At 39.8% G+C, this 12,155-nt stretch overlaps 1 protein-coding gene across 6 annotated transcripts in view; it reads right to left on the reverse strand.

The window, feature by feature from the left end:
• NDUFAF5 (NADH:ubiquinone oxidoreductase complex assembly factor 5) overlaps positions 1-12,155 on the reverse strand; it is a 36,277-nt gene that overhangs the window by 6,081 nt on the left and 18,041 nt on the right. For 3 of the 6 annotated variants that reach the window (XR_003435168.1, XR_003435167.1, XM_027118157.1), the window contains exon 8: positions 11,961-12,021. Coding sequence is in view for 2 of the 6 variants with exons in the window: in XM_027118157.1 (XP_026973958.1) it covers positions 11,961-12,021 (61 nt within the window). In the remaining 4 variants the exon portion in view is untranslated. Of the gene's footprint in view, positions 1-415; positions 513-10,338; positions 10,429-11,960; positions 12,022-12,155 lie in introns of those variants that run through there. The other 3 variants (XR_003435169.1, XR_003435170.1, XM_027118158.1) reach the window with 3 other exon arrangements.

The raw sequence follows: 12,155 nt of genomic DNA on the forward strand, positions 1-12,155 counted from the left end.
TGCTGCTAGGGAAGCCCACCCTTCCCTCACATGAGAACCTCCCTTCTCCTTGGGGAAGCAGTGTGATGTAGCACACAGAGTCTAGACTTCGGGATCATAATCCAAGTTCTGGCCCTTACATAACCTGGGGCAAAGTCACTTAACCTCTATTAAACTCAGTTTTATCATCTTCAAAATGGAATGATAAAACTTCATAATGCATCATGGAGGACATTTACTGGAGATCACCTGGGAAACACATCTGGGACTTCGGACCAGCTCTGGGTTTTGGGATAAACAGAAAAATCTGGGAAGCAGGTAGCTGTTAAAGACTCTCACAGTATTTTTAAGGTGAAGTTCAACTGCTTATTTAAAAAAGTCTAATTTATTATGGTTTACTAGGAACAATACTGAGTACTGTAACAACTGAACTTACCTTAAAACTACTGTGAAAGCCTCCAAAACTTTTCATGCATTCATCGGCTGATACACAACTTGTTCTGTAAAATTAGGTCAACATTCTGGACTTTCTTCTGTGAATTAATAATAATAGCAGCTTAAATGAGAAACACCACAACCATCAAGAAAAAAGTGTAACACAATGTAAAATGCCAAAAACCAACTGGAAGGTAACACCAACTTCCAGTCTGCAGAGAAGCACCCCTGGAAGTCTGCCAAACTCCTCCCTCCTGCATTCACCCCTCGACCACTCTTCTTCCTACGTCAGCTGCCTCTCACCTTTTCAGTGGAGACTGGCTAACATTTCAGGATCTGAGTCAGGCTGCTACACTGGGCTTAAATCCTGGCTCTACCACTTACTAAACACATCGCCTTGGGCAAGTTATTTCGGTCTGTGCCCAGTCTCCTCATGCAAAACAAGAGAGGTTAACCATGCTAGCTAGTCTTACCTTCCTCATGAACATGCCTCATAAACGATGCTGGAGGGTGAGCTGCCTCACACATCAATCTGATTGTCCCTCCTCTGACAATATTCTCCCAACAGACTGCAAGGCTGACCTGATAAAGTCTAGATAAGCCTCTAATGGACTATCCTGCATCATTTCCCGTCATTTTCCCATTCTACATATTCAAGCAATACTGAATTACTGTACAGTTTCTCAGTTAGGAAAGTGAAGGCTGAGCATAACCTCTTGAGTCTCCATGGTTCTATATAGGCCTTTTCCTTGGCCTGGAATGCAAGGCCCCAACCCCCCAAAGGTGCACCCACCCCTTCATTCTTCTAGCAAACTCATTTTAGCTTAGGTGCTGCTTCTTCTGCAAAAGCATCCTTGATTCCCTAAGCAGATTTAGGGATTTTTCTCTGTTTCTCCCTGCACTTATAAAAAGAATTATCTCACTTTACAGTTAAAAGCATATGTCTGCCTATCTCTGTGTGTCTCTTTCTCTACTGGAGCATGAGTTCCCTAAGATCAGGAACTGTTATTTCCAACACTGGCTCGGTGGTTGGCACATAGTACATGCTCAATAAATGGTAAGTGGATGAATATAAAATCAACCAGTTAACATTTATAGCAACTTTGTTAAATATCACTTTTACAAGTTATCTTTAGATAAATTCATCCTAATCCTCTTAAGAGTAAGAGACATTGAGACTCTGGGAGGGCTCATGCCAAGGAGTACTTTCCAGAACTTCTGCTGTCAGTGTACTTATCCCTGCGGTGAGCCACAGCCACCCCCCACCTCTGCAGGAGACCCTCCAATACTAGCAGCCATGTGGCTGACAGGGTCTTGGTGCTACGGCCGGGTGTCAGGCCTGTGCCTCTGAGGTGGGAGAGCCGAGTTCAGGACAATGGTCCACCAGAGACCTCCTGGCTCCACATAATATCAAATGGCAAAAGCTCTCCCAGAGATCTCAATCTCAATGCTAAGACCCAGCTCCACTCAATGACCAGCAAGCTACAGGGTGGACACCCTATGCCAAACAACTAGCAAGACAGGAACACAACCTCACCCATCAGCAGAGAGGCTGCCTAAAATCATAAAAAGGTCACAGGCACCCCAAAACACACCACTGGACACAGTCCTGCCCACCAGAAAGACAAGATCCAGCCTCATCCACCAGAACACAGGCACCAGTCCCCTCCACCAGGAAGCCTACACAACCCACTGAACCAACCTCAGACACTTGGGGCAGACACAAAAACAATGGGAACTACGAAGCTGCAGCCTGTGAAAAGTAGACCCCAAACACAGTAAGTTAAGCAAAATGAGAAGACAGAGAAATACACAGCAGATGAAAGAGGAAGGTAAAAACCCACCAGACCAAACAAATGAAGAGGAAATAGGCAGTCTACCTGAAAAAGAATTCAAAGCAATGATAGTAAAGATGATTCAAAATCTTGGAAAAAGAATGGAAAAAATACAAGAAACGTTTAACAAGGAACTAGAAGAACTAAAGAGCAAGCAAACAATGATGAACAACACAATAAATGAAATTAAAAATTCTCTAGAAGGAATCAATAGCAGAATAACTGAGGCACAAGAACAGATAAGTGACCTGGAAGATAAAAAATGGAAATAACTACTGCAGAGCAGAATAAAGAAAAAAGAATGAAAAGAATTGAGGACAGTCTCAGAGACCTCTGGGAAAACATTAAACACACCAACATTTGAATTATAGGGGTCCCAGAAGAAAAAGAGAAAAAGAAAGGGACTGAGAAAATATTTGAAGAGATTATAGTTGAAAACTTCCCTAATATGGGAAAGGAAATAGTCAATCAAGTCCAGGAAGCACAGAGAGTCCCATACAGGATAAATCCAGGAGAAGCATGCCAAGACACATAAGAATCAAACTATCAAAAATTAAATACAAAGCAAAAATATTAAAAGCAGCAAGGGAAAAGCAACAAATAACATAGAAGGGAATCCCCATAAGGTTAACAGCAGATCTTTCAGCAGAAACTCTGCAAGCCAGAAGGGAGTGGCAGGACATACTTAAAGTGATGAAAGGGAAAAACCTACAACCAAGATTACTCTACCCAGCAAGGATCTCATTCAGATTCAACAGAGAAATTAAAACCTTTGCAGACAAGCAAAAGCTAAGAGAATTCAGCACCACCAAACCAGCTTTACAACAAATGCTAAAGGAACTCCTCTAGGCAGGAAACACAAGAGAAGGAAAAGACCTACAATAACAAACCCAAAACAATTAAGAAAATGGTAATAGGAACATACATATTGATAATTACCTTAAGTGTAAATGGATTAAATGCTCCAACCAAAAGACATAGACTGGCTGAATGGATACAAAAACAAGACCTGTATATATGCTGTCTACAAGAGACCCACCTCAGAACTAGGGAAACATACAGATTGAAAGTGAGGGGATAGAAAAAGATATTGAATGCAAATGGAAATCAAAAGAAAGCTGGAGTAGCAGTTCTCATATCAGACAAAATAGATTTTAAAGTAAAGACTACTACAACAGACAAAGAAGGACACTATATAATAATCAAGGGATCAATCCAAGAAGAAGATGTAACAATTGTAAATATTTATGCACCCAACACAGGAGCACCTCAATAATTAAGGCCAATGCTAACAGCAATAAAAGGGGAAACAGACAGTAACACAATCATAGTAGGGCACTTTAACACCCCACTTTCACCAATGGACAGATCATCCAAAATGAAAATAAATAAGGAAACACAAGCTTTAGCTGATACATTAAACAAGATGGACTTAATTGATATTAATAGGACATTCCATCCCAAAACAACAGAATACACTTTCTTCTCAAGTGCTCATGGAACATTCTCCAGGATAGACCGTATCTTGGGCTACAAATCAAGCCTTGGTAAATTTAAGAAAATTGAAATCGTATCAAGTAACTTTTCCAACCACAACGCTATGAGACTAGATATCAATTACAGGAAAAAATATGTTAAAAATACAGACACATGGAGGTTAAACAATACACAACTAAATAACCAAGAGATCACTGAAGAAATCAGAGGAAATCAAAAAATAGCTAGAAACAAATGACAATGAAAACACGATGACCCAAAACCTATCGGATGCAGCAAAAGCAGTTCTAAGTGGTAAGTTTATAGCTATACAAGCCTATCTTAAGAAACATCTCAAATAAACAACCTAACCTTACACCTAAAGCAATTAGAGAAAGAAGAACCAAAAAACCCCAAAGTTAGCAGAAGGAAAGAAATCATATAGATCAGATCAGAAATAAATGAAAAAGAAATGAAGGAAACGATAGCAAAGATCAATAAAAGTAAAAGCTGGTTCTTTGAGAAGATAAACAAAATTGATAAACCATTAGCCAAACTTATCAAGAAAAAAGGGAGAAGACTCAAATCAACAGAATTAGAAATGAAAAAGAAGTAACAACTGACTCTGCAGAAATACAAAGGATCATGAGAGATTACTACAAGCAACTATATGCCAATAACATGGACAACCTGGAAGAAACAGACAAATTCTTAGAAATGCACAACCTTCCCAGACTGAACCAGGAAGAAATAAAAAATATGAACAGACCACTCACAAGCACTGAAATTGAAACTGTGATTAAAAATCTTCCAACAAACAAGAGCCCAGGACCAGATGGCTTCACAGGCAAATTCTATCAAACATTTAGAGAAGAGCTAACACCTATCCTTCTCAAACTCTTCCAAAATATAGCAGAGGGAGGAACACTCCCAAACTCATTCTACGAGGCCACCATCACCCTGAAACCAAAACCAGACACAGATGTCACAAAGAAAGAAAACTACAGGCCAATATCACTGATGAACACAGATGCAAAAATCCTCAACAAAATACTAGCAAACAGAATCCAACAGCACATTAAAAGGATCATACACTATGATCAAGTGGGGTTTATCCCAGGAATGCAAGGATTCTTCAATATACGCAAATCAATCAACGTGATACACCATATTAACAAATTGAAGAATAAAAACCATATGATCATCTCAATAGATGCAGAGAAAGCTTTTGACAAAATTCAATACCCATTTATGATAAAAACCCTCCAGAAAGTAGGCATAGAGTGAACTTTCTTCAACATAATAAAGGCCATAGATGACAAACCCACAGCCAACATCATCCTCAATGGTGAAAAACTGAAAGTATTTCCACTAAGATCAATAACAAAACAAGGTTGCCCACTGTCACCACTCTTATTCAACATAGTTTTGGAAGTTTTAGCCACAGCAATCAGAGAAGAAAAAGAAATAAAAGGAACCCAAATTGGAAAAGAAGAAGTAAAGCTGTTACTCTCTGCAGATGATATGATACTCTACATAGAGAATCCCAAAGATGCTACAGAAAACTACTAGAGCTAATCAATGAATTTGGTAAAGTAGCAAGATACAAAATTAATGCACAGAAATCCCTTGCATTCTTATACATTGATGATGAAAAATCTGAAAGTGAAATTAAGAAAACACTCCCATTTACCATTTCAACAAAAAGAATGAAATATATAGGAATAAACCTACCTAAGGAGACAAAAGACCTGTATGCAGAAAATTATAAGACAGTGATGAAAGAAATTAAAGATGATACAAACAAATGTAGAGATATACCCTGTTCCTGGATTGGAAGAATCAACATTGTGAAAATGACTCTACTACCCAAAGCAATCTACAGAGGCAATGCAATCCCTATCAAAATACCAATGGCATTTCTCACAGAACGAGAACAAAAAATTTCACGATTTGTAAGGAAACACAAAAGACCACGAAGAGCCAAAGCAATCTTGAGAAAGAAAAATGGAGCTGGAGGAATCAGGCTCCTGGATTTCAGACTATACTACAAAGCTACAGTAATCAAGACAGTATCATATTGGCACAAAAACAGAAATATAGATCAACGGTACAGGATAGAAAGCCCAGAGATAAACCCATGCACGTATGGTCACCTTATTTTTGATAAAGGAGGCAAGAATATACAATGGAGAAAAGATAGCCTGTTCAATAAGTGGTGCTGGGAAAAATGGACAGCTACATGTAAAAGTATGAAATTAGAACACTCCCTAACACCATACACAAAAATTAACTCAAAATGGATTAAGGACTTAAATGTAAGGCCAGACACTATCAGACTCTTAGAGGAAAACATAGGCAGAACACTCTATGACATAAATCACAGGAAGATCCTTTTTGACCCACCTCCTAGAGAAATGGCAATAAAAATAAACAAATGGGACCTAATGGAACCTAAAAGGTTTTGCACAGCAAAGGAAACCATAAACAAGACGAAAAGACAGCCCTCAGAATGGGAGAAAAAATTTGCAAATGAAGCAACTGACAAAGGATTAATCTCCAAAACATACAAGCAACTCATGCAGCTCAATATCAAAAAAACAAACAACCCAATCCAAAAATGGGCAGAAGACCTAAATAGACATTTCTCCAAAGAAGATATAGATTGCCAAAAACACATGAAAGAATGGTCAACATCACTAATCATTAGAAAAATGCAAATCAAAACTACAATGAGATATCATCTCACACCGGTCAGAATGGCCATCATCAAAAAATCTAGAAACAATAAATGCTGGAGAGGGTGTGGAGAAAAGGGAACCCTCTTGCACTGTTGGTGGGAATGTAAATTGATACAGCCACTATGGAGAACAGTATGGAGGTTCCTTAAAAAACTAAAAATAGAACTACCATACAACCCACAATCCCACTCCTGGGCATATACCCTGAGAAAACCATAATTTAAAAAGTCATGTACCAAAATGTTCACTGCAGCTCTATTTACAATAGCCAGGACATGGAAGCAACCTAAGTGTCCATCAACAGATGAATGGATAAAGATGTGGCACATATATACAATGGAATATTACTCAGCCAAAAAAGGGAAAAAAACTGGGTTATTTGTAGTGAGGTGGATGGACCTAGAGACTGTCATACAGAGTGAAGTTATTCAGAAAGAGAAAAACAAATACTGTATGCTAACACATATATATGGAATCTAAAAAAAAAAGAAAAAAAGAAAATCGTCAGAAGAACCTAGGGGCCAGACGGGAATAAAGATGCAGACCTACTAGAGAATGGACTTGAGGATACGGGGAGGGGGAAGGGTAATCTGGGACAAAGTGAGAGAGTGGCATGGACATACATACTCTCCCAAATGTAAAATAGATAGCTAGTGGGAAGCAGCCGCATAGCACAGGGAGATCAGCTCAGTGCTCTGTGACCACCTAGAGGGATGGGAAAGGGAGGGTGGGAGGGAGACGCAAGAGGGAGGAGATATGGGGATATACGTATATGTATAGGTGATTCACTTTGTTATAAAGCAGAAACTAACACACCAGTGTAAAGCAACTATACTCAAATAAAGTTGTTAAAAAAGAAAAAAGAATAAGAGACATTAAAGACTAAAGCACATGGTTTGTGTAAAAGGCTTTACAGTAAAAATAAGAGAAGCACTAGCAAATCCTCTTAAAGGTAAATATTAGACAACAGTTCCTTAAAATACATGAACGATTAAAACCCTTAAGGGAAGGGGAGTTATCAACTGGAAAGGGGCATGAAGCAACCTTCTAGGGGCTGGAAATGTTCTAGTTTGTGGTTTATATAGTACTTAAAAATACGAGCAGCTGTACAGTTAAGATTAGTGCATTTTACTCAACATCTATGTAATTTCAGTGGAAAAAAATGCAGAGATCAAGTATGCAGTATAGGATTTAATCACTTAATTCCAGATTAAGTGTGACCATGGACAAGACACTCAACTTCTCAATGTTTCAATTTGCTCATCTGTAAAATTAGTATATTAGAAAACCTCACAGAATTGCACTTAGAACAGAATAAGTTCTGTATTTTTAAATCAATGGGTGGTAACTTTTTCCAGCTGATAGGTCTAATTTCTAGTCTCTTTCTCTTTTCCTTCTTGAAATGAATCATGAACACAGCATTTATTACATAGCAGAACAAAACTAAATGCTGTATTTGAAAAATATTTTTGTCAGTAGAGTCTGAATGATAAATCGTCAGCCTATCACCACCTCTCAAGCCTTCGGATGAAGGGTCTCTGTGATTACAGTAGGAGGAGCCAAGTGCACCTCAGGAGGGGCTGTGTGATTTATTATTGGTCCCCCGTCACCTTGGGCATGCATGTTAAGGCTGCCAATCCCTAATTAAACTAGAATGAGTGAAGAGTGACTTAAAATCTTTTGCACAGTGAAGGAAACCATGAACAAAACGAAAAGACAGCCCTCAGAATGGGAGAAAATATTTGGAAACAAAGCAGCTGACAAGGGATTAATCTAAAAAATATATAAACAGTTCATGCAACTCAATATCAGAAAAAACAAACGACACAATCAAAAAATGGGCAGAAGGGCTTCCCTGCTGGCGCAGTGGTTGAGAACCTGCCTGCCAGTGCAGGGAACACGTGTTCGAGCCCTCGTCCAGGAAGATCCCACATGCTACGGAGCAACTAAGCCTGGGCGCCACAACTACTGAGCCTGTGTGCCACAACTACTGAAGCCCATGCGCCTAAAGCCCATGCTCCACAACAAGAGAAGCCACTGCAATGAGAAGCCCGTGCAATGCAACGAAGAGTAGCCCCCGCTCGCCACAACTAGAGAAAGCCCACACACAGCAACAAAGACCCAATGCAACCAAAAATAAATTAATTAATTAATTTTAAAATAAATGGGCAGAAGATCTAAATAGATATTTCCCCAAAGAAGACATACAGATGGTTAAATACCGTATGCTAACACATATATATGGAATCTAAAAAAAAAAAAAAGGTCATGAAGAACCTAGGGGCAAGACAGGAATAAAGACGCAGACCTACTAGAGAATGGACTTGAGGACACGGGGAGGGGGAAGGGTAAGCTGGGACAAAGTGAGAGAGTGGTAGTGTATATATGGACATATATACACTACCAAATGTAAAATAGATAGCTAGTGGGAAGCAGTCACATAGCACAGGGAGATCAGCTCAGTGCTTTGTGACCAGCTAGAAGGGTGGGATAGGGAGGGTGGGAGGGAGGAAGACGCAAGAGGGAAGAGATATGGGGATATATGTATACGTATAACTGATTCACTTTGTTATAAAGCAGAAACTAACACACAATTGTAAAGCAATTATACTCCAATAAAAATGTTAAAAGAACCCCAATGCAGCCAAAATAAATAAATATATTTATTTTTTAAAAAGGCACATGAAAATATGTTTAACATCACTAATTATTAGAGAAATGCAAACAAAAACTACAATGAGGTATCATCTCACACGGGTCAGAATGGCCATCATCAAAAAATCTACAAACAATAAATGCTGGAGAGGGTGTGGAGAAAAGGGAACACTACTACACTGTTGGTGGGAAATGTAAGTTGGTAAAACCACTATGGAGAGCAGTAGGGAGGTTCCTTAAAAAACTAAAAATAGAGCTACCATATGATCCAGCAATCCCACTCCTGGGCATATATCTGGAGAAAACCATAATTCGAAAAGATACATGCACCCCAGTGTTCACTGCTGCACTATTTCCAATAGTTAGGACATGGAAGCAACCTAAATGTGCATCAACAGAGGAATGGATAAAGATGATGTGATATATATATACAATGGAATACTACTCAGTCATAAAAAAGAACGAAATAATGCCATTTGCAGCAACATGGATGGCCCTAGTGATTGTCATACTGAGTGAAGTAAGACAGAGAAAGACAAATATAATATAATATGGCTTATATGTGGAATCTAAAAAAAGGGTACAAATGAACTTATCTACAAAACAGAAATAGAGTTACAGATGTAGAAAACAAACTTATGGTTACCACGGGGTAAGGGTGGGGGAAGGATAAATTGGGAGATTGTGGTTGACATATACACACTACAATATATAAAATAATAAGGACCTACTGTATACCACAGGGAACTCTACTCAATACTCTGTAATGGCCTATTTGTGAAAAGAATCTAAAAAAAGAGTGGATATATGTATATGTATAACTGATTCATTTTGCTGTATACCTGAAACTAACACAACATTGTAAACCAACTATACTCCAATTAAAAAAAAAAGTGTGACTACAAGAGTAAGTTTTTGACTACATATCTTTCCCCTTATAAAGCTGACAGAAGCACCGTACTCAGAGGAGGCTGAATGATAGGTAAAATGGACTTTGTTACAAATGGGCAGCTACGAGAAGCAGGAGAGTCAGTCAAGAGAGTGCCAGAACAGGGGTCAAGAAGGCAAGAGTTTAGCACCCAGTTCCACCACTAACAGGCAAGTGTTCTCTTTGGGCATAATATTTCTGACTTGTAGGACAGGGGTAAAGTAGTTACCAGAGGGTTATTACAGAAGCAAGTGCAACAGTGCAACAGTGCAACAGTCGGCAGCCTCACCTCTTTCGGGGTTGGGAGGTTGGGTTTGTGTCCTTGCTGCTCCTCAAAGCTTCTCCCAGGCCATGACCTCTCTACTGCTTCCAACACCACCTATTCACAAATGACTCACAATGTTTACCTGGGCCAGTAGCCTCCTCTGAGCTACACAGCCACACACTCAACTGCCTACCTGACGTCTTGTTTCAGCTATTTCAAAAGCGTTTCCAATCCAACATGCCCAAGTGTGAACTCAAGAGCTGTCCCTGCCCATACTTGGTTATCTTCTACTGTTTCTCTATCAATGAAGGGCACCATCTATCTGGATAGGAGAGCCAGAAACTCAGTGCTATGTTTGAAATGTCTCTCTCCTTCATCGGCCCATGTGTAATCCATCAGCAAGAACTGTCACAATTATCTTGTAAACATGTCCAGAATCCATTCACTTCTCTCCATCTCCACTGCCACCACCTTAGTCCAAACCACCACCATTTCTCAGTAAGCTTTCCAGCTGTTAAGTCTCCTACTAGTTTATCTGCCAATCCATTTAAAAAAAAATACAAATCTGACATCATGACCCCTCCCCCCATTAAAATACCTCAAGGGGCCTTTTAAGATAAAGACAAACAATCTTAACAAAGGTTACAAGGCCCCCATTTACCTACCAATTTAATCAGTCAACTTTTCTTTTTACTCCCTGTATTCTGGCCAAAATGCCCTTCTTTCAGTTCTTGCCACGTTCTTTCTTGCAACAGGGCCTTTGCACATGCTGTTCTCCGTGGCTGGGACTCAATTCCTCCCTGCTTTGCCTAGTGACCCCGCTTCATTTTTTAGGGCACAACCATCACTTCCTCAGACAGGACTTTGTTGACTCTCCCACACCAGGACCTATCCCACCTAACCCCCTGGCAACCCGCAATCCTACACTAACCCAACTACCTGCTTTCTTTCTACCTGTGCCTGGATCTGAGCTGCCAAGTGTTGCTGGAGAAAGTCACTGAGGTGTTCTACCACCCTCATATGCTCCTTCAAGAAAGTCCTGCCAGGACAGGAATAAAGACGCAGACGTAGAGAGTGGGCTTGAGGACACAGGAAGGGGGAGGGGTGGGCTGGGACGAGATGACAGAGTGTCATGGACATATATATACACAACCAATTGTAGAATGGATGGCTGGTGGAAAGCAGCTGCATAGCACAGGGAGATGAGCTCGGTGCTTTGTGACCACCTAGAGGGATGGGAAAGGGAGGGTGGGAGGGAGACGCAAGAGGGAGGAGATATGGGGATATTTGTATATGTATAGCTGATTCACTTTGTTATACAGCAGAAACTAACACAACACTGTAAAGCAATTATACTCCAATAAAGATGTTAATAAAAAAAAAAGAAAGTCCTGCCAGCCTTTCACAGGCAGTCACAGCTCTAAGTTCCTCTACTTCACAGCACTTACCACAATTCTAGTTTAACGTTTATCTTTGTGGCAGCTGCCTCATGTCGGCCTCACCCATTTTACAGAATAAACTCCATGAAGACAGTCCGCTTTCTCCTCACCCAGTGTATCTCTAGTGCTTGGCCCCAGTGCTTGCCATAGCCAGCCCTCAAAATACGACTCTCATATGGAGTCTAAAAATTCCTTAAAGTGTCTTACCTTGTAAATCTTCCATCAATTCAAACATTCCAGGATAGTTAACTTGAATTTCATCAGTGTCCTATTCAAAAAGAAAGACAAATCCTTTGGCATTCATTACCAAAAATCCAGATTAGAAAAGAGGTTGTATAGATTGCCCAGACCAATCTCTCACGGTAAGCAGGAATCTTCTTTACAGTATTCTTCACAGACGTC

Source organism: Aethalodelphis obliquidens, unplaced genomic scaffold, assembly GCF_003676395.1.
Source record: "Aethalodelphis obliquidens isolate GAN/ISIS:26980383/991018 unplaced genomic scaffold, ASM367639v1 scaffold18, whole genome shotgun sequence".
In the NCBI taxonomy this organism is placed as follows: domain Eukaryota; kingdom Metazoa; phylum Chordata; class Mammalia; order Artiodactyla; family Delphinidae; genus Aethalodelphis; species Aethalodelphis obliquidens.